At 50.5% G+C, this 27,907-nt stretch overlaps 2 protein-coding genes across 8 annotated transcripts in view; both read left to right on the forward strand.

The window, feature by feature from the left end:
- The window catches only part of ZNF76 (zinc finger protein 76), a 31,501-nt gene extending 28,573 nt beyond the window's left edge, over nt 1-2,928 (forward strand). For 4 of the 7 annotated variants that reach the window (XM_049693747.1, XM_049693748.1, XM_033424192.2 and 1 more), the window contains 3 exons: nt 683-871; nt 1,389-1,502; nt 2,054-2,928. In XM_049693747.1, the coding sequence (XP_049549704.1) occupies nt 683-871; nt 1,389-1,502; nt 2,054-2,158 (408 nt within the window). In that variant the 3' untranslated portion in view covers nt 2,159-2,928. The remainder of the gene's footprint in view (nt 1-682; nt 872-1,388; nt 1,503-2,053) is intronic. The other 3 variants (XR_007469909.1, XM_004267693.4, XM_033424196.2) reach the window with 3 other exon arrangements.
- Nucleotides 2,929-4,653: 1,725 nt separating this feature from the next.
- DEF6 (DEF6 guanine nucleotide exchange factor) lies at nt 4,654-26,499 on the forward strand. Its single transcript, XM_004267692.3, has 11 exons — nt 4,654-4,802; nt 15,900-16,040; nt 16,691-16,876; nt 18,873-19,109; nt 19,198-19,344; nt 22,528-22,636; nt 22,824-23,122; nt 24,202-24,368; nt 24,489-24,687; nt 25,652-25,742; nt 25,913-26,499. The coding sequence occupies exons 1-11, from the start codon at nt 4,707-4,709 to the stop codon at nt 26,134-26,136; spliced, it is 1,896 nt and encodes a 631-aa protein (XP_004267740.1). The 5' UTR covers nt 4,654-4,706; the 3' UTR covers nt 26,137-26,499.
- Nucleotides 26,500-27,907: the final 1,408 nt, after the last annotated feature.

Consider the following 27,907-nt stretch of genomic DNA (forward strand, 5'->3'; position numbering starts at 1 on the left):
GGCCACTCTGGCTGGTACCCTCTCCCACTGTCTCTGGGGAGCTCCAAGTTCTAACAGCCCTACGTCCACCCAGTTTCTCTTTTTTAGCCTTATGGATCTCAGAGCTGAGGCCGAGGGTACCAAGTCTTGTAACACAGCACCCCCCTCTTCCTCATGCTTCCAGCTCAGTCTCTGTGACTTCTGGAGCACAGTTAGTAGTTTCCCTCTTTACTTGGAGGATGACAGGTCCCGTTCATCTGAGTGAGACACTTGGATGTCCTTCTCAAGAGAGACATGTCGGTACACGGGCCAGAGCATGGTGTGGGATCTGGAAACTTGGCATTTCTAGCCAGCAGTATAACCTGACGTTTGTCAGCACCCTCACTGTCAAGTGCACTTATGACTTTCAGGGTTGATAGGAGGATGAAATTAGGTGGAGACCCTGAATTGCATGGAACAGAGCCCTGAGGCAAAGTGGTGATAAATAGGTGTGGTCAGCAGAATTCTTCCAGTGTAGCCTCTCTTTGCATCCTAGGGCCTGTTTTACTTGCTTGTCCTGACTCCCTCCACCCTGTGACAAGAAGCTAATCTTCTAGCTTACCAATAAGTGAACCTGCTCTGGGAGAGCAGATTCATCTGCCTAGGGGCTTTCAGACAGCCCTCCCCTCCACTCCCAGCTCATCTTCTTCCTTGCTGTTGGCAGGTCAGCCTGTCACCAGAAGACCTGCAGGCACTGGGGAGTGCCATCAGTATGGTGACCCAGCACGGCAGTACCACCCTCACCATCCCTAGTCATGATGATGACCTTGCCACATCTGGCACACACACAGTCACCATGGTCAGCGCCGATGGCACCCAGACGCAGCCCGTATGGCCAGGCGGTTTGCTTGGGGTTTCTTGTTCTCTTGTCCTTCCTTTCTGTGGGATGAGCCCTAAAGTGCAGGCTTAATTAGTCAAGCCTTCATACGAGGACCAAGATTCCCACACATAAAGGGTCTTCCCTACATCTTCTCTGGGTCATCAGCAACTCTTGTTGAAAAGCATTGCACTGGGAGTCAAGAGACAGTTTCTAAATCTGTCTACCCCTAATTTGCTCTGCTGCCATAGGCAAGTTACTTTTCCGTGAACCTTAGTCCATCTTCAAATGAGGGGATTAGATTATCTCTGGGAGCTTTTACAGTCTGTCCTTCTGTGATTCAAAATTCCTAAATTAAGTTGGCTGTAAATTAAAGTAAAATACAACCCCACTTAGCTCTGAGCCCCAAGCTAATTAATTAATCTGACCCGTAATGGTTTTATTCATTTCCTTCTGGGTTGTTCCCAGCCACCTTGCTTGGAGGGATTTTTTGGATTGGGGATTGGGAGAGTAATGTAGGTGTGTTGGAAAACCTCATTCTTCTATATTTCAGGTCACAATCATTACCTCTGGGACTGTGGTGGCTGAGGACTCCAGTGTAGCATCTCTTCATCATCAACAGGTGGCGCTGTTAGCCACAGCCAATGGAACTCACATTGCGGTGCAGGTGAGTTGAGGTCTGGTAGGATACTGTGGCCACAGAAAGGAACTAGAAGGGAAGGGGAACTAGAGGGAGGTCTTGAAGAGGACAGCATTTGGCTCAAAAAGAGCCCATTTCAGAGGACAAATCCCTTTCTGCCTGCATCCACACACCTGTCTCAGGCTCTTTCTTGACTGAGTCAGGGTAGGGAGCCCCTTCTGACCTTCAGGATAACTTCGATGGCAGTCTCCCTGGTGGTCTAAACCCTTCATGTCTTCGTGTCCCTGTTTCTTCATCTGGAAAATAAGGAGGCTGAAGTAGATGATGACTCCAATCAGTCATTCCCCTTCTGTGAGCAGACTGCCCTGTCTGACCCTGGACCATTCCGCGGCTCCTCACCACGCCTAGCCTAATAGGACTCTATGAGTGAACTTCCTGTTCCTTGGGGCCCTACTAAGTTCTCAGGTGTTTGGCACTGGGTGGGTGGAGATTCAAAAAAGTAGGCCTCATATACTACCACTGGAATCTAGGAAGGAGGGTCTCACTCTCTCCTTCCTTCTCCTCCCCCTTCTCCACAGCTGGAGGAGCAGCAGACCTTAGAGGAGGCCATCAGCGTAGCCACTGCTGCCATGCAGCAAGGGACTGTGACCCTGGAGACCACAGATTCGGAGAGCGGCTGCTGAGCCCGAGAGGGCTGGGTCCCACACCATGTTGGAAGAGGTGCCATGCCGTACAGGCATCCTTGCCTCCAAGGGCCCAGGCTGTGGCTGACACGTGGAAGGTGGCCACACAGGTCTCTAGGGCAAGAAGGCAGCAGGAAAATGGCCTGAAGGGCACAGGGATCCTGCCCAAGAGAAGGGCCAAGCAGCTGGAATCGGGGGAGTGTGTCATCCTCAGGAGCTAAGGAGGACAAGCTTGATCAGCAGGCTGCCCTGGGGTGTCCTCCCCCCAAAATCAGCTGAGCACCCTCTCCTCTCTCTAGAAAACACCCTTCCCGCCCTTGGTCCACTCCCCTTCTCAGGTGGCAACTGGGGCTGCTCTTGGGACTGGTCCTCTGCTCCAACTGGTCACTGCCCACTAGGGGAGAAGGCAGACAGCCCTTCAGCCCAGTAGGGGCAGCTTGGGTCCAGCACTGCCCCTCCCAGCAATAACCACCTCCCCGGAGGCCAGCCGAGATGTCTGGCCACTTGGCAGCAGGGACTTTCTGCCACCGCAGTCAGAATTGCTCAGGGGCTTGTGGCTGGAGAAAAGGTGCCCAGCCCCACCCCTACCCCCAGCTGCTCCCCAACCTCTCTGTGGCAGAGAGGCAGGGAGCAGCCTTGTACATACTGGGGATTGGGTGTAATTGGTTTTATTTTTTTTAATTCCATTTTGATAATTTTTTTTCCTGCTCTGGATGGTGGTGGCAAATGGGTGAATGAGTATTTAATAAAAGTTTCAAGTTTCCACCTGGGTCCCTCCCTCCTCCTCCCTTCTTTCAGCTTCGGGCCCTGGTGGCAGGGCTGGTCAAATCAGGCTCTTGGCCCTGTATCCCGGGCACAAACCTCACTCAGCCTCTGTGCCCGGCTGGTAGGCCTGCCCTCCCAGAGGCACAGGGGGAAGGAAGCCCTGGTATGAGAGAAGCCCTGAGGAGCTGCCGGTGGCTTCCTGCCCACAGCTGAGCAAGTAGGCTCCCGGTAGCCAAGCAAGACCAGTGTGAGCACTGCTTCCAGGCTCCGGTTGGGTCTCAGGCCTCAAGATGGGTGGGCTGGAGGAACTCTGTTTTCTCTACCTTACCTTGTGTTATGTCATCAGAACCCCACCACACACAGCACACAGTCCACTGCTCCAAGCGGGCAAAGCCCCATGGGGGGGGGGGTGCCTTTGCCAAGGTACCCAGGGTCTCTGATGCCTCTGCTGCCTGGTGCTCAAGTCCTAGCTTTGGTACCCAGCTCTGGGGGTACCCACCTAGGTGTCTGGGGCCATGGAATTCCAAAGCCACAGTCAGACCCCACTGAAAAGTACATGGTAGGACCAGCCCAGCCCTGGTGGGAAGAAAGGGATGCAGGGAAAGGGACTTGATGGAAAGAGCTCTTGGGTTTGACCCCTCCTGCATGGGAGCATTGCAGGGATTGCAGGTGCCGCTTTTCCTCTCTCCATTGTCATGGATGTGCCCCACCCTCTCCCCCAACGCAGACATCCTCTCCGAGGATGCCTAGCAAGGTCTTTTACTCTTGGGCCACCAGCTCCTTGGAAGCAGGGGGAGCTGGGACATGCCCCCAGGGAGGGGTGTCTCGATTGCCCGAGCAGGCTCCGTCAACGTCCAGGGCCACTGTTCGTGGCAGGAATATGCCCCAGCCCTCACAGTATTGGATCTAAAGAAACGGAAGCACTGATGTGGAAGGCCCTGAATCGCCAGCCTCCTGCTCCCAGGCACCCCTGAAGCTGGACCCCACCATGAGCCTCACCCCCATGAGCTTCAGAATCTCTAGGTCAGGGCCAGTGGGGCCCCAGAGTGGGCAATGCTCGGGGTGCCTTTTAGAACCAAAGCCTAGGGGATGGGGAGGCAGCCGATCATGTGCCAAGTCCTCCTGACCTGGAGAGGTGCCCTGGCCCAGCTCCTCCTCCAAGTTTGTATTGTTGCCTTTTGTTTTCTTCCACCTGGGAGGAGCCCTACCACCACGGTAATGTTAGATGGTCCTAAAAGAAATGCTTTATCCACTGCCTACTCTGTGCTTTACATCCATTCTCAGACCTCTTTACAATCTATGAGGTGAGTATTTCTCCTGCTTTGCCAATGAGAAACTGCTCAAGGAGGTTAAGTTATTTATCCAAAGCCTCCTACCTGGTAAGTGTGGAATTGGTACAGGACCTGCCCCCTTTTATCTGACTCCAAAGTCGGGATGGGCTTGCTTTTCCCTCATCAAGCTGCCTCTGGGAGCCCAGAAGGCTCCAGGAGGCTCTGGGGCTGAGGAGGCCTCTAGAGGGCCTCACACCCAGGGAACCAGGCTGATCAGAGTTGGAGCTCTAGCTCCCCAGGGCTTGGACCCCAGTTCCCATGCGGGGAGTGGTGCCGCTGAGCACTGCAAGAGCAACAGGCTGGGTCCTGCCAGTGTGGGGAGCCCGCGAGAGCAGGCAGGTGGAGCTGTTGCTCTGCACCACAGCCCTTCTGTGGTCTCTGCAGCCGTTTGCATTTCCTGAAACCGGATCTTGGTGTCAGAGCCGCCCCTGGGCCGGGCGGGCGCCTCAGCCATGGCCCTGCGCAAGGAGCTGCTTAAGTCCGTCTGGTACGCTTTCACCGCGCTGGATGTGGAGAAGAGCGGCAAGGTCTCCAAGTCCCAGCTCAAGGTGAGGGGCACCTGGGGCGCGGGGGAGGCCGGCAGACACGTCTCATCAGCCCCTGCTGCCTGAAGCTAGACTTGAACCCTGTGCTCCTCCTGGGGCACCCAGCTAGCCAGGGACCCAGGAGGGGTGGGAGGGCCCGTGCTGGGGAACTGGGGCAACATGGCCTAGTGGATGCTGCTGCCCCCTGTCCAGAGGCCCCAGTGAGGTGTGTGCAGGGGCATCGCCCAGAGCCCTGGCCCCCAACTCTCGGGAGAGTAGAGGTGCCATCATGGGGTTCTGAGGGCCACAGGCCAAGCTGCATCCCAGACTCCGTGTGACGGGCACACGTCTCCCCAGAGTCAAGCTCGGGCACACACCCTACTCCTTCCTGCCGCTTCCTCCTGGCTTTGAAGAGAGACAGTTAGCTAGTGCTTGTCAGTCACTTCCTCTCGGAGCTGAGAGAGAGGGTTCAAGAGCCTCTCGCAGTCCCAAACCAGGCCAGCTCAGTCATCCTTCGCAGGAGAGCAGCTCCCCTGGACCTTGCCTCCCAGGTGGGACAGAGGTGGGAAGGGGCAAGGACTGAAGACCCCATTATACTGCTGCCTGGCTCACCACCCCCTTCACACCGTACACGCCAGGTTGAGAAACTTACCTTAGACCCTGAGAACTCGAGTAGGGAAGGGGTGGAATCTGAGCCCAGGAAGAGCCCCATCAGTGATTGCTCTGAAATTCATGCTTGGTCCTAGATAATTCCTGGGGGGCCGAAAAGTTTATCGCCTTCTTTCCTGTAGCCCCGCGTTAGTGCTGCCTTCACCCTAGTTAGTGGGGAAGAAACAAGGCCCTAGGCCATTGGAGCCAGGGAACGCGGGGAGTCAGGAGCAGGGTGGGCGTCAGCCCTCTGGGATCCGCCTTAGGGATTCATTCATTCACTCTACAAATATTTACTGAGCACCAGCTACGTGCCTGGCATGAGGCTAGGCCATAGTATCCTGGCATCTCCCCTGCCACCCACCCCCCACAGAGGAGGAGTGCAGTCTCAAGGAAACCTCCATTCTAATTGATCGAGCTAGGAGGTGCCTGGAAACCTGGGAGAGACGGATAGGACAGGTTAGGCATTGTACCCCACCCCTATTCCATCCCCCTACTTTTGAACTTGGACACGATGAACTTGGATGTCCCAAACTGGTCCTATCCCATAATCGACCCCTTAGCCAGACTTGTGAGCATCCAGTAAGTGACTCTTGGCTCCCCCAGGAAGGAGAGTCCACTACCACTCTTGATCATCTGAGAGAATCTTCCAACAGACAGGTTCTTCCTTACGTTCTACTTAAATTGTCTTATTGCAGGTTATGTAATCTAGTGAGGTCTTCAGTATAGACAGAGGAAAAGCAGATCATCCAAAATCTGTCCTTGTGGAAACTCCATGTCCTACATCCACCTCCCACTCTGCCCCTTTAACATCTTTCAGGAACAATCCCAACCTCCATGGTTTGTTGTCTCCAAGGTTCCATTTTCTACCACTCCATTACCTGTGGCCCTATGACACCTCCAGACTCTCTAAGCCTCTCATACATGGAAGATACAGCACTCCATGGCTCTCCGGTTCCTGGGCCAATCAGGCAGTAAGCCTTCTTAGTTTGAGCCTCTGTCTTGGCCTCTAACTGGGTGGATGCCTGTTCCCCACCCCCACAGGTTGAGTATTTGCAAGGAAGATCGCCTGGGGAGCTTGCATACTTGAACCATCTGCTGTCTTTGTACCGTTGCAGCTCACATTGAGCCCACTGCCAGCAGCCTCTGTGGTCCCACAGGATCAATGGTAGATTTCAGCCCACTTGACAGAAAACTTGTCCACTCTGGGAATCTGAGCTAGCAGTGGGAGCCTCAGGCCCAGCGGCCGGTGGGGCATAAATGGTAGGGCCCATGTCAGGAGAGGAAGATAAGGAAGGCAATTCTCCCTCAAGCCCATAGTGCTAGATACTGGAATGGGAGGAAGTAGTGATAGTGTTGGGGGTGGGGATGCCGGAAAGGCAAAAGAGCAATAGAGAAGTGGCCAGAAGGCAGAGGAAGAAGCAAATGAGACACAGACCTGCAGGGCAGGGCACACTCCTTCCACTGGAAGACTTGGTGAGAAGGGAAGAGATCTTGGGGTTAGCCCGTCCTTGCTAAAACTGCCTCTGGCCTTGGCGTCCTCAGTTGGGAAGAGGCAGGAGACCCGCACCAGCCCAGAGCAGGCTGTGTCTGTCTGCAACAGTCACCACTTCTCCCCTGATGTGTTGGTAGAAAGGCTGCCACCTGCTGTCCTGGGCAAAGCCGTGATGAGGCCAGAAGGAGGAGGAACAGCAAGTGCTCTGAGAAGTACCCCAAGGAGTCAGGATTGTTTTCTCTGAAGAAGAGAAGGCTTGCGGGAGAGATGAAATGAGTTTTCTTCTCTGAATTCTTTCTTTCTTTCTTTTTTTTTTTTTACGCGGGCCTCTCACTGCTGTGGCCTCTCCCGTTGCGGAGCACAGGCTCCGGACACGCAGCCTCAGCGGCCATGGCTCACGGGCCCAGCCGCTCCGCGGCAGGTGGGATCTTCCCGGACCGGGGCACGAACCCACGTCCCCTGCATCGGCAGGCGGACTCTCAACCACTGCGCCACCAGGGAAGCCCCTTCTCTGAATTCTTACAGAAAGTACAATAGCCTTTGTCCAGGTGGGTTGAGAAAAATAAAAATAGATCAGTAAGAATGGCACTTCTGCCCAGAACGGAGTTAGGTTGAACACAAAGTTTCTCAGGACTGTGAGCTTTGGCAGGGTCCTCAGAATCTCCCTCTTTAAAGAGCTTTAGGAGTGAGTTCCCATCCTGACAGTGGGCTGCAGGGAGGCGAGCCTTGGGAATGATGGGTTTCCTAACGGCCATACCATCTTCCCTCTGGGAGCAGCTTTGGCTTTAGGCTTCATGGATGATCAGCTAAGAATTTGGCTTCCTCACTCCCTGACTGCCAGGGCTGGGGAGAGGGGCCTGAGATTGGGCGCATGGTTGGAGCAGTGTGTCTCAGTGGGGATCCTAGGAGGCTCACCACTTCCCCTTGACAGACAGGAGCAGGGGGAAGGCAGGGAGGGTGAACTAGGGCCTTCCCTACTTGGCTCTGTCAGGTCTCCCAGAGCCTCTCATTGGCACTCGGGGCAGTCCTGGGGCCCAGGGAGGGTCTCTTGCCCACCAAGAGCCTCTGAGCTTCGGGCTGTGTCTCCTCTGGAGAGGGACAACCACCTTCTCCTCGGTAGAGAAGAAGTTAATAACAACTCCAGTCTCAGAATCTGATGAATGGGGTCTTCAGCTTTGCCCCGACCCCTGCCTGCTGTTGGTCTCCTCAGTCTACAGTGTGGAGGAAGGGGAGGATGATTCAATGATGTGCAGAGCACTTGACTCAGAGCCATATAAGCTGAGGCCTATATTGCTCCCCAGTAGGGTGACCTTAGGCAAGTCACTGCCCATCTCTGAACCTCTGGTTTCTCATCTGTAAAGCCTGAGGGCTGAACTGGGGATCACCACGCTCTCTGGCTAGCCTCCGAAAATAAATTTTAACAAAGTACCTCAAATAGGTGAAATTGATCCTTGATGCAGCTTCTCCTCTCCCTTTTCTGAGCCTCTGTCTTTCCTTTGATGCTGACAGCCAACCCCTCCAAGCCCCTTCTTGCTCTCAGCAGGCACACAGCTAATCCAGAGATTCCCATCTTTTAAAATTCCTGGTGCTACTCCCTCATGATAGTTTTGCTTTAGTACCCCACTGGTTGAGAAAAATACATTCAGTGACTCTTAAAAAGGATCTATATATTTTAAAAGAATTACTTAGCACCTAGCTACGTTTAAAGACTATAGGCCATCTAAACAAGAGAGAGAGAGGAGAGAGAGAGAGAGGAGAGAGAGAAAGAAAGAAAGAGAAAAGAAAGAAAGAAAGAAAGAAAGGAAGGAAGGAAGGAAGAAAGAAAGAAAAAGGAAGGAAGGAAGGAAGGAAGGAAGGGAAGGAAGGGAGGGGGGAGGGAGGGAGAAAGACTAAGGCCAGCTAGGAGAAAGAAATTAGTCATTCTTTTTGTAGTTAGTGCTTGGTACTTTTATGGATTCCCATACCCTCTGTATCTGCGTCAACTCCTGAAGTCTGCGAACTACAGGACCATGGGCCTGGCGCCCATTGCATTGCTGCACTGGAGCTTTTAGGAAACTCCCAAGCCCCCAGGGGAGAACCACACCCCCAACATGCCTCCAGAGGAAACAGTGAATAAATGAAGCCTCTTAAAGGTCAATGGCTGCCAACCCAGAGGTCAGGGGCTGCTTGGGTGGGTGGGTAAGACAGAGAATCCTCTCTGGGGGAGCCCAAATGGCAGCTTGTGAAAACTACAGACACCTGGACCCCACCCCGGAAACTCTGAGTCAGTAGGTCTGGGCGGGCCCCAGCAGATTTCAGTTTCAACCAGCTCCCCAGGTGATTCTGATGCTTAACCTGAGCCAATGTAGCAGAGATCTAGCTAGGGCTTTAGAATCAGTCTTTGAGCAAGAGGACACTCCACCTCTCTGAGCCTTGGTTTCCTCCTCTGTAAAAGGAGGAGAATGAGAGCCCTGCCTCCAGGGCTAAGGATTGATTGAAATCGGCAGGTGAGTTCCGCAAGCCAGCCTCCACTCCTGCCATTTCCTTTCCAGCATGACCTTCCTCTGGTCACACTCTCTCCCCACCCCCGGCCCTTACCCGCACCCAGGCACAGGAAGCCTGGCAGTCTGAGGTCGGCTGAGCTCTCTGGGGAGAGGCCCTGAGCCCTGAGTGTCTAGAGCCTTTAATTCCTCTTTGTCCTGACACCTGATGGCTAACAGGGTCGGAGCCTCTCTGCCCTGGTCTCCTCAGATTCCCCTGGCAAAATGTCCAGGTGAGGAAGGTCTTAGAGGAGAGCGTGGGCCAGTGAACCAAAGAGAGGAACAGCTCAGATAACTGTGTGCTGCTGGGTGGCAGGTTCTATCCTGGGGTGGGAGGGAATTTGTACATCATCTCCTTGAACTCCATTTTTAGAAATGTGAAAACTGAGCCCCAGCGAGGTTCATGTGCTCAGAGAGATTCAGTCCACGTCCGTCTGACTTTTGTATTTTTCCTGCTTCTCCCCTTGAAGCACTTAGGTTCATTCAGTAGATATTTACTGAGTATCCATTATATGCCAGGTCCAGTGATACAGCAGTGAGTAAAACAGACAAAAAAACGCACGCTTGTGTTGCTAACGTTCTAGTCAGAGAACACAGATGATAAAATAAGTGATACATGACATGGAGGAAAATAAAGCAGAAGATATCCCTATCCTTACTGTGGGGGGTAGAGGGGATAGGATTACAGATTTAAGTAAGGTGGTCAGAGAAGCCCTCCCTGAGAAGGTGACACCTAAGTAAAGATCAGAAGGAGGAGAGGGTGTGAGCCATGACCTGGGCGAAGAATGTTTCTGGTTGAAGGAATATCAAGGGCCAAGGCCCTGAGGCAAGAGTGTGCCTGGTGTGCTTGAGGAATGCAAAGGGGCCAGAGGGGCTGGAGAGAAGTGAGCAAGAGGGATGAGGTCAGAGAAGGTACAGAGTAAAACCTCTGGAAAGACTCTGAGATTTTACTCTGAGAACCTTGGGAAACCACTGCAGCATTTAAGTTACACTTGAGGAGTTAGTCAAAAACATTGATTAACACAATGTGGGGGACACTGTGTTGAGCTCTGGAGTCAGGGTTGAGATTAGAGTCTTTGCTGCCCTCAAGGAATGTAGAACACCCAGAAATGCTCACACCAACAGGGAACAGCAAAAGAACATTATCACAGAGCAACTTAATAGCAGGGTACATTAATAACAGTGGTTAATGGCACCCTTTGTCTTTTAATCTCTATAGTTTAAAAATGTTGCCATGAAAACAATATATGCTCCTGGTTCCGAAGAATATAATTTTAAAGAAGTTGAAATTTACTAGAAAAGTAAAACATGTTTTACTGGTTAAAAAAATTGAAAGACAAAAATAGTGTTAAAGAATGTGAAATTGCCTCCCCTCCCTGGGGAAGAGTGGTAGGGTGATAGCTGTTAACAGTTTGCTGAGTCTTCTAAATTTTTTCTATGTACAAATAAACTTATTAGGTTGAACTATATGAAATTGCTGATGTTTGATTGTTTTGACCTACTAAAATAGCAGTTTAATATGGTTCAGCATAATCTTTGCACACATATTATTTTACAAATATTTCATTCTACAGCTTGCTTTTTTCCACCTGCCAGTATAGTATGCATATCTTTCCATGTCTGTTCATACAAATATAATAATAAAAATAGCTCACAACTTTTATTAAGCAATTTCTATTATTGCACTATGTACCCGATGCTGTGCTAAGCTCTTCATTCTAAAACACCCTGTGGAGCAGGCGCCTTTTTTTCCTCAAAGAGGAGGAGACTAAGGTCTTGGAGAAGTTAAATCACCTGCCCATAAGTACACATGTGGCAGAAGTTAAATTTTCAACCACACACGGGTCTATGACTTGGTGTACCTGTCCCCTCTTTTTTTTTTTTTTTTTTTTTTTGCGGTACGCGGGCCTCTCACTGTTGTGGCCTCTCCCGTTGCGGAGCACAGGCTCTGGACGCGCAGGCTCAGCGGCCATGGCTCACGGGCCTAGCCACTCCGCGGCATGTGGGATCTTCCCGGACCGGGTCACAAACCCGTGTCCCCTGCATCGGCAGGCAGACTCTCAACCACTGTGCCACCAGGGAAGCCCACCTGTCCTCTCTTGAAGGAGCCTTGGGCTGTCTCCAGTGCCTCATTTATTCTCCGTTTCTTTCTTTCTTCTTTCTTTCTTTCTTTCTTTCTTTCTTTTTCTTTCTTTCTTTTTCTTTCTTTCTTTTTTCTTTCTTTCTTCCTTCCTTCCTTTCTTTCTTCCTTCCTACCTTCCTTCCTTTCTTTCCTTCCTTTCTTTCTCTCTTCCTTTCTTCCTCCCTTCCCTCCTTCCTACCTTCCTTCCTACCTTCCTTCCTTTCTTTCCTTCCTTTCTTTCTCTCTTCCTTTCTTCCTTTCTTCCCTCCCTCCCTTCCTCCCTCCCTCCCTCCCTTCCTTCCTTCCTTCCTTCCTTTCACCATGCCGCGGCTTTCGAGATCTTAGTTCCAGGACCAGGAATCAGCCCGTGCCCCCCACAGTGGAAGCGCAGAGCCCCAACCACTGGACCGCCAGGGAAGTTCCCAATGCCTTTTATTCTAAACTATGCTTCAGTGAGCATTCTTGTACAGGTAACTGTTCTCTTGCGCATCTATAGGTTAGATGATTAAAATTGCTGGGGTCATGCCCAATTTTATTTTTGATACAGTCTTGCCCTCCAGAAAGACTACCAATTCACATCTCAACAGTGGGGCATTTGAGTTCCCATTTCTCCACAACCTCCTCAATACTTGATAGTATCAGTCTTTTGCATCTTTGCTAATTTGTTAGGTAAAAAATTGCACTTTCTATATGAGAAGGGAACTTATATTTGTTCTGTGCAGAGCTAACTCTCTCACTTTCTCTATATATATATCTCACTCCATCCTCACGGCCCCTATACGTGGTGGGTATTATCCCCTGTTTCACTGACAATGATACTGAGGCTCAGGGGGTGAAGGAGTTTATCCAAGGCCTCATAACTAGAAAGTGAAGGTTCCTGGCCTTCCATATCCCCCCGCACGCTTCACTGGAGTGTAGCCATTTGGCTGGGCTATGCAGGAAGCTTCCTCAAAGAGGTGCTTTAGGAGGCTTGAAGAAAGATAAAGACATGGGTAATTTGAAAAGAGGCCAGGAGGCAACAGGTAGAAATATGTGAAACTCTTAGAATAACACCTATCTCTTCAGAAGTGGGTATTTGTCTTGTGTTGGTCACCCTGGATTCTAAGTGCTAAGCATGGAGTGGTGGCACCTCTTAGAGTGTGGACTGGTATCCTATGACCACGGATGTATTAATCATGTATTCTCTGCATATAGGTGGTAGAAACCAAGCTCAAAATAACTTAAAGGAGATGTTATAGATTGACTCACATAACCAACAAAACTCCAAGCATAGTATTGGCTTCAGGCATGGCTGGATCTAGGTCCTCAAATGATGACTCTTTATACCTTGACTCTGCTTTTCTTCACTGATAGCTTTATTCTTAAGCAGGTACTTCCCACACAGGGACAAAAATGTCAGCTACCTCTATCTTCTAACAGCTTAACTCTTTCCATGTATACCCATGGGAAAGAGTACACCTCTTCTCCCCTAGAGGAAGCAAAAATCCCAGGGATGATTCTCATTGGCCTAGATTTGGTCATGTGCATCCTTGAACCAAACACCACGACTCCAATGTGCCCACCTCTGCAGCCAGGTAGGGTAGGGGTGCAAATGGCCAATACCACAGACATTGAAAATGGGGGAGAGTTACTTCTCAAAGGAAAATCAAGGCTCCATTACCAAAATAAGGGAGGGGGGCAGAGTTCATCAGGAAGAAACTTCAGATGTCCTTTAGAGCAAGAGTAGGCAAAACCAAAGATGGCACATGAGCTAATTTGAAGATCATGGGAATGAGCGTTGGGGTGGGGATCAGAGATGGCTGTCCAGAGGGAAAGGAGGGAAAAGAGATACACCAATCCCCTTGCTGGGCCCCCCCAACTTCCCACTTTGCTGAGTTGAACCTGAGGCCCAGGAGAACATTAGGAAGAAGTCTCAAACCCTTCTACCTCTCCTCTCACAAAAGAGAATAAAGAAATGAAGACTTGGTATACACGCCATCTCTAGGATGTTGCCAGCTTCTGCCTCAGAGGAGCTGATTCCAAGGTGGACTGCTGGTGGTGGAAGCAGCCCTTAAATACAGCATTTATTGACTGCCTTTGGTGTGCAGAAGAGGACATAGGTGCTGTGAGACATAAAGATGAACATAGACCTGGCCTCCAGAGTTCACTATATAGTTGGGGAATGAGGCTCAGGGTCAATATATATATATATTTTTTTTGTTATAAATTTATTTATTTATTTTTGGTTGCATTGGGTCTTCATTGCTGCGCGCGGGCTTTCTGTAGTTGTGGCGAGCGGGGGCTGCTCTTTGTTGCAGTGTGCAGGCGTTGCATTGCGGTGGCTTCTCTTGTTGTGGAGCACGGGCTCTAGGTGTGCAAGCTTCAGTTGTTATGGCTCGTGGGCTCTAGAGCACAGGCTCAGTAGTTGTGGCTCATGGGCTTAGTTGCTCCACAGCATGTGGGATCTTCCTGGACCAGGGCGCGAACCCGTGTCCCCTGCATTGGCAGGTGGATTCTTAACCACTGCTCCATCAGGGAAGCCCCAGGGTCAATATTTTAATGGGGAAGCAGGCTTCAGAGCCAGGAACAACCAGTTGCAACCTCAACTCTGCCACTTGCTCTTAACCTGTCCAAGCCTCAGCATCTTCATCTGAAAAACAGAGATAATAATGTCTGTATATCATGGTTGCCGAGATTAGACGTGGGGTATAGAAAGCACCTCATACAGTGGCTGGCACATACTAGGTGACAATTTTTAATCATTCACGTTGTCTGTGATAAGTGCTATAACAGAATTACCCCAAGACAATTTTATTTTTTTCCTGATCTCCTTGTTCAAGCTTCAACATCTTTGTTCTAATATCCTGGGTTTGTTAACCAACCCATTTCCCCTGTGTACTGTCATGGCCGCCATCCCTTTTAGCCTTGTCCTCCACATCCCACAGACCATTTTTCGTGGCCCTTCTTTGCTCCCTCTCCAGCTCCCTTCCATCTTTAGCAAGGCAGTGACTGGAACTGCACATGCCCTTCCTGGAGCAGACACACTGGACTCTAGGCACACAGCAGCCTGAGTCTTTGATGGTAGATGTCAGGCTTCTGCCCTTGAGCCTTGGGATCTGCAGAGCTGGATTTGGATCCTAGGCTCTTGCTCAGTGTGGGTCCTTGGGCAAGTTACTGAGTCGGTTGAGCCTCGGTGTCCTTGTCTGCAGAAAGGGCACATACCTGCCTGACGAAGTGGCAAAGAGCATGGCCGCCTTGGTTTGAATCCCAGCTCTGCCAGCCCTGTGCCCTTGGGTGAGTTACTTAATGTCTCAGAGCCTAGGGTTTTTTTTCATCTGTGAAATGAGGATATAAACACTTGTTATGTGGGTTAAGTGAAGTATATGTAAAGTGCTGAGCACAGTGTTTGGTGCATAGCAAGTGTACAAGTTTTAGTTTTTTGGATTTTATTGAGGTATAATGTACATTTTAATTTCAGGTTTACAACGTAATGATCATATATATATATATATATATATATATATATATATATATATATATATAGTGAAATGATCACCACAGTGAGTCTAGTTAACATCTGTCACCATACATGGTTACACAAAATTTTTTTTCTTGTGATGAGAATTTTTAAGACCTACTCTCTTAGCTACTTTCAAAGACGCAATACAATATTGTTAATTATAGTTACCATGCTATATATTATATCTCCCCAGGACTTTGTTTTCATTATTTATTTATTGTATTCATTTATTTAGCTGCGCCGGGTCTTAGTTGCTGCACGCGGGATTTTCGTTGTGGCATGCAGGATCTTTAGTTGCGCATTGCGGGCTCTTTTAGTTGCAGCATGCGGGATCTAGTTCCCTGACCAGGGATCGAACCCGTGCCCCCTTCATTGGGAGCTCAGAGTCTTAACCACTGGACCACCAGGGAAGTCCCCTCATAACTTACCCGAAGTTTGTACCTTTTGAGCACCTTCACACATTTCACCTCCCCGCTCCACACCTCTTGCAACAGTCTCTTCTCTGTATCTGTGAACACCTTTTTTTCCCTTTTTAAAAAATTCTACATATAAGTGAGATCGTATGGTATTTGTCTTTCTCTATCAGACTTATTTCACTTAACATAATGCCCTCAAGGTCCATCCGTGTTGCCGCAAATGGCAAGATTTCATTCCTTTTTTAATGACTGAATAACATTCCATTGTGTCTATATATACAGAAGCTTTAGTTATGATTGAATTGAATAATGTATGCAGAAGACTCAGCCAGAATGGGGGTGGGGACAAGTGAGGAGGTGGGAGCCGCCCTTTGGCCCAGTTTTGGTTGGGGTTCAGGAAGGCAAACTGCCCTCTGTCTCAGGTGCTGTCCCACAACCTGTACACCGTCCTGCACATCCCTCACGACCCTGTGGCCCTGGAGGAGCACTTCCGAGATGATGACGACGGCCCTGTGTCCAGCCAGGGGTACATGCCCTACCTCAACAAGTACATCCTGGACAAGGTGGGGCCCCTCTAACCTCTCCCCACTTCCCAACCTGACCAGCACCCTAATACATTGCCACCCCAACTCCTCTCCCTATGAACCCCATTTCTGTCCCCTCTGTCCACCCCTGCTCTCCCATCTCCATCCTTCACCTCCCAGCCACTTGCGCCCTCCTGGCTCCCCTTAACTCACTCTCAAGCTTCCTCCTCTCTATCCTAGCCTCCACCTTTCCCACGACCTTCCACCCCATCCCTGCCTAGCTTCCAGCTGTAACTTTTACAAAAGGCTCTCCAGTTTCCCCCAAGTGCTGTCCCCCCTGCTTCTCCCAGCTGTCACTGTCTTCTCAGGTTCTCCTTGACTGTCCACTCCCTCCTGGGCTTCCCCTTCTTTCTCCCTGGGCTGAGGGACCTGAGTTTCTCTGTGTGCAGGGGACTTGGGGGCAGTGGTTGTGAGGGAGTGGTGGCAGAAGCAGGGCTGGGGGCTGGGGTCAGGCTGGTTGGTCAGCTAGTTACCTGATCATCAGCTCAGGGACTCCTCAAGTTAGAGCCCCAACATGGCAGTGTGGGGAGCAGGGGAATAGATGACCCTAAGAAGCCAGCTGGAGCCTAGTTGGGTGGTAGAGCAGGGACGGGGCAGCCTTCTCAGCTGACTTGCCGGCCTGGTGGCAGGTGGAGGAGGGGGCTTTCGTTAAGGAGCACTTTGATGAGCTGTGCTGGACCCTCACGGCCAAGAAGAACTATCAGGTGGATAGCAACGGGAACAGCATGCTCTCCAATCAGGATGCCTTCCGCCTCTGGTGCCTCTTCAACTTCCTGTCTGAGGACAAGTACCCTCTGATCATGGTTCCTGATGAGGTAAGCCCCAGGGACTTTATCACTTGGGGACAGACCTTAGCAGAACCATGAAGGAGGCCAAATTGCCTCTGTACTTTCCCACATCCCCTTTCTTCTTTATCTCCCCACCCTGGGACCTGTTCACACCCATCTGTCTCCAGATGCTTAGAAGTGTCCATATCAGAACAATTATGCCTTCTCCCAGGAGGTCAAAAACTACACTTCCTTCAAGGCTCTGCTAGCCCTCACAGTAGGAAAATGATCTGCAAATTCTATTTACACAGAGGTGTGAATGCCTGATACGTGACTGGGCATTTAAAAATGAGAACATTTAAAATCAAATGGCAGGATTTTAGGCACTGTGGCAACCTGAGAAGGATGCTATTATTAGGGGAATAGAGACCTTCCTGGGACATCTCTCCAGTCACTCCAAGTGTGCAACCAAGTCTGCCCCTGGTTTCAGATTTTCTCTTCCTACCTTCTACAATATAGGGGAGAGCCAGGGCAGACTCCCCTCAGGGCCCCAGAGAAGGCATCCTGGGAGTAGAGAATCTAGCCTCTACCTCCTTAACTCATGGGTGAAGCCAGGGCAGATGCCCCCCCTTTTCCAGTCACCCTGCACCCTCCCTCTACTCCCCCTCCTCTCTCCCCTGTCCATTCAGCCTTCTCCTGACCCTTTAGCCCTTTTGGTGGTTGCGAAGATACCAGGGCGAATTTAGGTCTTTAGGGTACATGGGGGAGAGATCCACCGTATTTACAAGAAGTCCTGGCACATCTAACTGCGCTCAGATTCGTGCCTTTGCCTCTGTTGAAGAGTGAGGGGTGTCCCGCCCCACTCCCAGCAGAGACCCAGTAGCCCCCAGAGTGAAAGTCCTGGAGAGAGTTTCCCAAGGAGCTGCTGGGGCAGTCGAGGGACATGTGTCTATCTATACAGACACCTGGCTGGCTGGGCATCTTTGTCAGACTCCTGCCAGTCAGGACGAGGTGGCCTCTCAGAGGTCAGAAAGCTGCTTGCTACTGTGATCAACATGCAGTATGAACAGACTGCAGCAGGAGGTACCCCAACCACCACTTCCTGTTCCTCTGTAACAGGTTTCCTGTCCCTGCTCTGCTTACTCCACCTCCAATACCCTTGCCCTCCCATAGGGGAAGGATCCCTAAGGTTGGGGCTTGGGGCTTGGGGCTTGGAATAAGGAATCATGGGATGCGGATCTGAATTGAGTTCTGGCTGCTACCAATTTGCTGTATGATTCAGAGCAAGTCACTTCCCCCCCCCGCACTTTTTTTTTTTGAAAGGAATTCCTTTATTTTTTATTATCATTTTTTATTTATTTATTTTATTTTTTATTTTTGGCTGTGTTGTTGGGTCTTCGTTTCTGCGCAAGGGCTTTCTCCAGTTGCGGCAAGCGGGGGCCACTCTTCATCGCGGTGCGCAGGCCTCTCACTATCGCGGCCTCTCTTGTTGCAGAGCACAGGCTCCAGACGCGCAGGCTCAGTAGTTGTGGCTCACAGGCCTAGTTGCTCTGCGGCATGTGGGATCCTCCCAGACCAGGGCTCGAACCCGTGTCCTCTGCATTGGCAAGCAGACTCGCAACCACTGCGCCACCAGGGAAGGCCCCCTTCCCCTTTGAGCCTCAGTTTTGTCATCTGCAAAGTGAGGATATTGGATGAGAGGGCCCTTGTTCCCCTGTTGACATTTTCTATGACTTGCTGTCTCGGCCTGGCCCCTGGCCCCCTCAGCTCCCACCTCACCCTGCCCTTAATTCAAGGCAGGAAGGAGTGAGACTGGAGCTTGGGGAGGGGATGCCTGAATTGAAGTTGGAGCTCCAGGATTCCCTCCTAAATCTCTACTCAGGTGTCCTCCAGCGTTTAGTTGTTTTGTCCTCTGACCCTACCCCACCATCCTGTCCCTGGTCACTTCTGCCCAGGCCCCGGGCGCCTGATGGGAGCGCCCCCTGGTGTTGGCACCAGCGCCACAGCCTGCTGCAGCCACCAAGCCTTCCCTCCCCTGCTCCAGGTGGAATACCTGCTGAAGAAGGTGCTCAGCAGCATGAGCTTGGAGGTGGGCTTGGGTGAGCTGGAGGAGCTGCTGGCCCAGGAGGCCCAGGCAGCCCAGAGCACCAGTGGGCTCAGCGTCTGGCAGTTCCTGGAGCTCTTCAACTCAGGCCGCTGTCTGCGAGGCGTGGGGCGAGACACCCTCAGCATGGCCATCCACGAGGTCTACCAGGAGCTCATCCAAGACGTCCTGAAGCAGGTCAGGCCAGGCTGGGAACTAGGGGAGGACCCCGAGGAGGGTGAAGGTGGGGGGGCAGTGATGCCTCTGACTTTGCTCTGGCTGGCAGGGCTACCTGTGGAAGCGAGGGCACCTGAGGAGGAACTGGGCAGAACGCTGGTTCCAGCTGCAGCCCAGCTGCCTCTGCTATTTCGGGAGTGAAGAGTGCAAGGAGAAAAGGGGTACAATCCTGCTGGATGCGCAGTGCTGTGTGGAGGTGAGGGGGACAGTTGAGGGGGTAAAGCACATCTCAAGGCTCAGAGGGGCTCCAGTGCAGTGTGAAGGCAAGAGGGTCAGGAGGAGGGTAAATGGGAAAAGCCACAGTGACAAATTCCCGCTTAGATGAGTGCAACCCAAATACAGCTGACCCTTGAACAACACAAGTTGGAACTTACATGTGAATTTTTTTCAATAAATACATTCAGGAGTACAGCCAGCACCATCAGCAGTTGGTTGAATTTGCAGATGTGGAACCAGGATACTGAGGGCTGACTTTAAAGTTATATGTGGATTTTTGACTGGGCAGAGGTTTGGCACCCCTAACCCCTGCATTGTTCAAGGCTCAGTTGCATACCTGGGTACCTCAAGGCTATTCTCAGCCATGGCAGCAATTTTTTTTTTCTTTTAGAAAAGTAACACACTTTATTTTTTCTTCCAGTTTTATTGAGCTATAATTGACATACAGCACTGTATAAGCTTGAGGTGTACAGCATAATGATTTGACTTACATACATCATAAAGCGATAAGCACATAAGTTTAGTGAACATCCCTCATCTCATATAGATACAAAATTAAATAGAAAAAAATTATCTTGTGATGAGAACTCTTAGGATTTATTCTCTCAGCAACTTTCCTATATAACATACAGCAGTGTTAATTTATCATGTTGTACGTTACATCCCTAGTACTTATATCTGGAAGTTTGTACCTTTTTTTCTTTTTTAAAATTTATTTTATTTATTTTTTGGCTGCGTTGGGTCTTCATTGCTGCGCGCAGGCTTTCTCTAGTTGCGGCAAGCGGGGGCTACTCTTCGTTGTGGTGCACGGGCTTCTCATTGCAGTGGCTTCTCTTGTTGTGGAGCACGGGCTCTAGGGCGTGTGGACTTCAGTACTTGTGGCACACAGGCTCAGTAGTTGTGGCTCGCAGGCTCTAGAGCGCAGGCTCAGTAGTTGTGGCGCATGGGCTTAGTTGCTCCACGGCATGTGGGATCTTCCCGGACCAGGGCTCAAACCCGTGTCCCCTGCATTGGCAGGCGGATTCTTAACCACTGTGCCACCAGGGAAGCCCTGGAAGTTTGTGCCTTTTGATGACCTTCCCTCCTTCCCTCTATCCCCGCAACAACCTCCCTCCCCACCTCTGGTAACCACAAATCTGATCTCTTTTTCTATGGATTTGTTTGTTTGTTTTTGAAGTATAATTGACCTACAATACTGTGTTAGTTCCTGTTACACAATGTAATGGTTCGGTATTTCTATATATTTCAAACTGACCTCCACAATAGGTCTAGTTATGATAGGTCACCATACAAAGATAACTATGTAATCATAGTTATTGACTATATTCCCCACACTATTCATTTTACACCCATGACTCACTTATTTTGCAACTGGAAATTTGTACCTCTTAATCTTCCTCAACTTCTTCCTTCCTCTCACTACGCCCCCTACCCTCTGGCAAACACATCTGTTTGTTCTCTGTATCTATAACTCTGTTTATGTTTTGTTATGTTTATTTGTTTTGTCTGTTTTAGATTCCATATGTCAGCACTTTTTTAAAAAAAAACCAAACTGCAAATCAAATACTAAAGTCATTGGTGAATAATGTGGACTTTGCTAAAGATTTCAGAGGAGCGGCTTATGTCTCACTCTACCCAGCAAAACTTTCTAAAATTCCTCTGAAGTTCTTTCTCCTTCACCCAAATTCCATTCCCTTTGGCAACTCTATACCTCCCTATTCTTTCTCCCTTCCCATCCCTTTTCCTCCCTTGACTCTGTCCATTATTTTAGAGGCTTAAAACAACAATTTTAAAAACTGTAGTGAAAAAAATATACATAACATGAAATTTGCCATTTTAACCATTTTGTGTTACAATTCAGTAGCATTAAGTACATTCACATGTAACCATCCCAAACAGAAACTCTGTACCCATTAAGCAATAACTCATCCGTCCTTCCCTCCAGCCCCTGGTAACCTCTATTCTGCTTTCTGTCTCCATGAATTTGCCTGTTCTAGGTGCCTCATATAAGTGGAATCATATAATATTTGTCCTTTTATGTCTGGCTTCTTTCACTTAGCATCATGTTCTCAAGCATGTTGTGGCATGAATCAGGACTTCATTCCTTTTTATGGCTGAATAATATTCCATTGTAAGGGTGTACCACATTTTGTTTATCCATTCTTTGATGGATATTGGGTTGTTTCCATCTTTTTGCTATTGTGAATAATGCTATTATGAACATCCAGGTACAAGTTTCTGGGTGGATATATTTTTTTTCTCAGGGTACATACCTAGGAGTAGAGTTGTTGAACCATACATTAATTCTATGTTTAATTTTTGAGGAACAGCCAGACTTTTCTACAGTGGCTGCACCATCTTCCATTCTTACCGGCAGTGTATGAAAGTTCCAACGTATCACCAACACTTTTTATTTTACCTTAAAAAATGTTATTATTATAGTCATCCTAGGCTCTATCCATTTTTGTCACATAGGGAAACAGCTGTCATTGTGGAAACAGCCCAGATCTAGGCAGAAATCCAGCTCCACCACTAATAGGCAGTGTGAATTGGGCAAGTTCCTGGACCTCTTAGAGCCTCAGTTTCTTCCTCTGTAAAGTGGAGCTAATAATCCATGCCTGGTACAGACTCTAGAACACATGAAGCTCAGTAGGTGATAGCTATTATTTTCCACTAGAATGTAAGCTTAGGGAAGGCAGGGATTTGGTCTGTTAGGCACATCTCAGTATCCCAAATGCCCAGAGCAATGAGTGGCACTCAGTAGACACTACAAAATATCTGTGGAATGAATGAATGGAGAACTTTCTCAACAGGCAGGGCTTTGTGGAAATGAACGGTCTCGATAGTGAGGACCCTGTCATGGGAGATGTTCCAGCGTGATCTGCATAAACACTGAGTGATCCCTCTGTGCTAGGCCCCATGGAGAGATACCAAGAGAACAGTCCCACCTTCAAAGAGCAAAGGATACGGAGCTGTGGGCACACAAGTATCCCCATAACTAACCTTCAAACCGGGCCACGCAGGCTCCTGTCAGAGTTGGAGGGGTGCCCGGGGAGGATGGTCAGCCAGCGAGGGTAGGGGCTGGAGCTGCAGCACCCCTGGGGCAGGTGTGGCCCTGACTCCAGTGAAGCCAGCCTGTCTGGGACCGTCCACCCTCTCCCAGGTGCTGCCCGACCGAGAAGGGAAGCGCTGCATGTTCTGTGTGAAGACTGCCTCCCGCACGTACGAGATGAGCGCCTCAGACACGCGCCAGCGCCAGGAATGGACGGCTGGTGAGTGCTCGCTGGGTGGCCTGGACCTGGCTGGCCCTCAGTCGCCTCACCTGTGAAAGGGGGTGACAGCACTTTGCCCAGCGGGAGGCTGGGCACGGGACACGGGCAACTCCTAAGGCCCCTTTCTGGCGGTGGGTCACCTCGAGGCTGCCCTGCCCCCGGCCAGCCCCTCCCGCTCCCTCCGCAGCCATCCAGACGGCGATCCGGCTGCAGGCCGAGGGGAAGAGGTCGCTGCACAAGGACCTGAAGCAGAAGCGGCGCGAGCAGCGGGAGCAGCGGGAGAGGCGCCGGGCGGCCAAGGAGGAGGAGGTGCTGCGGCTGCAGCAGCTACAGGAGGAGAAGGAGCGGAAGCTGCAGGAGCTGGAGCTGCTGCAGGAGGCGCAGCGGCAGGCCGAGCGCCTGCTGCAGGAAGAGGAGGAGCGGCGCCGCAGCCAGCACCGCGAGCTGCAACAGGCGCTCGAGGGCCAGCTGCGCGAGGCTGAGCAGGTGGGGCAGCACAGCGCAGGAGGCGGTGGGCTGAGGGGTGTGGTGCGGCTAGGCCTGGGAGCTGAGCACTGGGGGCGGGGCCTGGGGCGGACCCTTGGTCGAGGGCGGAGCCACGCATTGAGGAATGCAAGTGGAGGCGGGGCTTGTCTTGAGGGGTTTTGGGAACAGAGCCTGTGGGCTTGAAGGATGGGTATGGGACGGGGACTGTGCCAGGAACAGGGCCTGTGGGATAAGGAACCTGGCCGAGGGATGGCTTGAGAGGAGAGATGGTAAGGGGGCGGGGCCTGAGCCTACGAAATGGGAGGGTCGGACCTGAGTGCTAGGTGTAGAGTGGGACCTGGCTCAGAAACCTTGGCTGGGGGCGGGACTTGGACAGAGGAGCTGCTAAAGACGGTGTGAGTGGGGATGAGTTTGGACCAAGGCTGGACTAGGTTGGACTAGACTTGATCTGAGTTTATAATGAAACCATTTTGGGGAATGCAGGATGGGAGGAAGGCAGGATGAATGTGGAGGTGGACTAAGCGTGTAGAGGCAATTAGATTTAGGATTTAAGAGATCTAGATCTGGAGTCAGACACTGTGGATTCAATCCCAGCTCTGCCTCTTAGGAACCGTGTGATCCCAGGCAAGTTACTCAGCCTTTCTGTGCCTCAGTTACCTGTGACATGTTGATGCCAATAGAACTTGGCTTATAGAGGTATGGAAAGGAGGATCAATTAAGGAAACACTTTGAGTTATAATTGTTATACAAATTATAATTATTGTCATTCCCTTCCAAGCACTACCCTAATTATAATTATAAAACGTTATATTATAATGTATAATAATAACTATTAAGGCTGGTGCTAAAAAGGGGATGACTTGAGCCCCTTTCCCCCATGTAGTTCACTGACCATTATCTGAATTAGTCAGGCTTGCAGAGGGGATCAGATCAGGAAACGCTGACATGAAGGAACTCCCCAGACCCTCACCCAGAGATAAGTAGTTGGGCTGGCCTAGCAAAGCCCTGGGGAAAGGAGCAGCATACCTGCTGCCTCTCTCCCCCATGCCCCCATTGACCTGGCTCAATTTCCCGAGCAGGCAAGGGCCTCCATGCAGGCTGAGATGGAGCTGAAGAAGGAGGAGGCTGCCCGGCAGCGGCAGCGCATCGAGGAGCTAGAGGAGATGCAGCAGAGGCTTCAGGAGGCCCTGCAACTGGAGGTGAAAGCTCGGCAAGACGAGGAGGCCGTGCGCCTAGCCCAGACCAGGTAGAACTGAGGGGCCCCTTCTGCTTCCCCTCCCTGACTTCCCGACCCCAACCCCGCCCCACTTGCCGAGCACCTGCGAGGTGCCTTGGCTCTGGAGGTGACACAGTGGATGCCTGGCAGACTGCTGGAGGAGGAGGAGGAGAAATTGAAGCAGCTGCTGCAGCTGAAGGAGGAGCAGGAGCGCTATATTGAGCGAGCACAGCAGGAGAAGCAGGAACTGCAGCAGGAGATGGCCCTGCAGAGCCGCTCCCTGCAGCAGGCCCAGCAGCAATTGGAGGAGGTGCGACAGAACCGGCAGAGAGCCGACGAAGATGTGGAGGTGAGGCCTGGGGTGGAGCAGTTTGGAGGCTGCCAGGTGAACGAGGGTGAGCGTGTTAACGCACAGGCTCTGGAAACTTCCCTCAAGCTCTATCCCTCAGGCTCCATCATTGCCTGGCCGTGTGACCTCTGACAAGTTGCCTAACCTCTCTGAGTTCCAAGTCCCTTATCTGAGAAAGGAGACTGATAATAGCATTGCTATGAAGATTAAATGAGATAACACGTGAAATTAAGTATGTAGTAAGCACTGAAGAAACCTTAGCTATGACTTTTATCATTGTTATTAATCTGGGCAAAAATTTTTCCTCCTACTCTTCCAGCCCCTACTTTGCTGTCCCTGTACTTTGGCTCCATTCTTTGGAGCCTGAATCTCCATAGAAGACTTTTTTTTTTAACTTTTGATGTTTTGTTTTTATTAATATTGATTATTTTATTTTGCTTTGTTGGCCTACATGGTCATTGTAAAAAATTCAAACATAGAAATAAGTATCAAAGAAAGGGAAAGTTCCTCTATGATTCCCCACCCCACAACCGCTGCTAATGGCTGAGTGAACACTGGAGCAGAGGCTTTTGCATTAGGTCTTGGGAAGGTGGTGTAATGCAGTGGTTCAGAGCTCCGTGTATGTCCCTGGGCAAGGCACTTAACCTCTTTTGAATTTGTTTGCTATTAACTTCTGCTCTGGAAGTTAAATAAGATATTAGTACATCTTAGCTGCTTAATAAGTGGAAACTATGGTTATTTCTGACCCTTTGAGGGCCTGTGAGTCCCCTGAAATTCGACGCCAACTCATTATGAGTTGAGTTCTTAATGATTTCATAACTCTTTATGAACATACATGAGTTTTTCTGGGGAGATGATCAATAGCCTTTGTCAGATCCTAAGGGGCATGTGAACCTGAAAAGGTCAAGACTCTCTGTCTTGGAGGGTGGCTCTGACCCACTCCTCCCTGGTCCTGCCTGCACAGGCTGCACAGCGGAAGTTGCGCCAGGCCAGCACGAACGTGAAACACTGGAATGTCCAGATGAACCGGCTCATGCATCCAATAGAACCTGGAGGTGAGGAGGGTTAGACCCTGGAGCTTTCCCTGGAGTGGGGATGGAGAAGGGAGGGTGGAAGGGATACCCCCAGATCTACCAAGCCAGCACAGGACTGCAGGTCAGCGGGTTCTCCTCTCCCCCTTTGCATGCACCTTGCTCCTTCCTCATACCTGCCTTTTTTCTGCTAGACAAGCGTCCCACCACCAGCAGCTCCTTCACAGGCTTCCAGGCCCCTCGACTTGCCCGCCGTGACTCCTCCCTAAAACGCCTGACTCACCGGGGATCCCACGGCAGCAAGACCCCCTCACCCAGCAGCAGTGAGCAGCAGAAGTCCCTCAATTGTGGGGAAGAGGCGCCCATCTCAGCTTCTGCCCCTCAGGAAGATAAAGTGGACCCAGCACCAGAAAACTAACCTCTACTAGCCTCTTTACCCCAACCTCATGCCTACTAGGACCTGGCCACAGCTGGCCTGTGGGTGACACCAGCCTCTGCAGAAGAAGGAGCTACAGTCCTGGTGCCAAGGGCCCAGGCCCTCCAACCACGAAACAGTCCAGAATGGAACCTGGTTCATCTTTTTGCACCAGCCCCAGGCCCCAGACCACTGAGGCTGTCAGGGATGTTAATCCTTGAGAACTCGACCCTGTGCCTTAACCCAAAGGACTCTATGCCCTAGGCTGGGAAAGAGAGTCAACAAGCAAGCCAGGGGCCATCTGTCCCCAGACTGCCACCAAGTTGTGGAGGCACATTTCCAAATAAAATCAGCTCTTGGGATAAATTATGCATCAGGTCTATAGTCTGTCTCTTCTACCATTTTCTCTCTTCTTCCCTCAAGTCCAGTTATATGTCCCAGAAAGAGTAAGGTATAATGCAGTGGCTAGGAAAGTACACTCTGCCACTTTCCAACTGGGTGACTTTGGTCAAGCTTCTTCACCTCTCTGTGCTTCAGTTCCCATGTTGGCAAAATAGGGATAGTATAGTACCTACCTTACAGGGTTGTTCTGAGGATTAAGTGTTCAGCACGTGAGCAAGCACTATTATTGGTATCACCCCAAAGTGTTTATTGAATGTATATTCTATGCCTTGCAATTTCCCAGTTTATTTAATTCTCATGGCAATGCTGAGAGGTGGATATTATTATTCTCATTTTACATGTGTGGAAATTGAGGCTCAGAGAAGTCAGGTAACTTGCCCAAATCGTTTCAAACTTGCTTCTCTTCCCATATTGTCTGACTTACCTACCTTGTTACCTAAGACAGAGATCTGGGAATCTAGGATGACTTGCTCCCTCCCTGCCATCCCCCTCATGAAAAACCCATCATTAAATCCAGTAGATTCTCTCTCCTTCATGCTCTCATATCTACTGCTCAATCTCTATCCCCATGGCTCCTGCCAAAATTTTATCCTCCACCTGCATGCTCACCTTTGACTCCTTCTCCATCTTGCCCCATATCTAATCAGTCTCCAACTCCAACGGATTGGATTTTCTTGGTCACTCTCAAATCCACCCCCTTGGGGCCATGTCTCATGGCTACTGCCTTACTCTGGCCCTTGTCACCTCCCAATTGGACTAGAGCAGTAACCAAGTCTCCTTGCTAACCCTTCTCCCCACAGCTGCCTGGATAGGCTTTTTTTTTTTTTTTTTTTTTTTTTTTTTTGCGCGGTATGCGGGCCTCTCACTATTGTGGCCTCTCCCGTTGCAGAGCACAGGCTCCAGACGCGCAGGCTCAGCGGCCATGGCTCACGGCCCCAGCTGCTCTGCAGCATGTGGGATCTTCCCGGACCGGGACACGAACCCATGTCCCCTGCATCGGCAGGTGGACTCTCAACCACTGCGCCACCAGGGAAGCCCTAGATAGGCTTTTTTTTTTTTTTAATATTTATTTATTTGGCTCTGGGTTTTAGTTGTGGCACTCAGGATCTTCGCTGGGCCATGAGAGATCTTCAGTTGCAGCATGCAGGATCTTTTAGTTTGGCATGAAGGATCAAACCCGGGCCCTCCTGCATTGAGAGAGCAGAGTCTTAACCACTGGACCACCAGGAGAGTCCCTGGATAAGCTTTCTAAAATGCATATCTATCCTTGACTCTTTCCACTTTCCAGTCTCTCAGTGGTACCCTGGATAGTCAAGTTCACATTCCCATATGGGGCATACAAGGCCCTTGACGATCAGCCCAGGAGAGCCTC

This window comes from Orcinus orca, chromosome 10, assembly GCF_937001465.1.
Source record: "Orcinus orca chromosome 10, mOrcOrc1.1, whole genome shotgun sequence".
NCBI lineage: Eukaryota > Metazoa > Chordata > Mammalia > Artiodactyla > Delphinidae > Orcinus > Orcinus orca.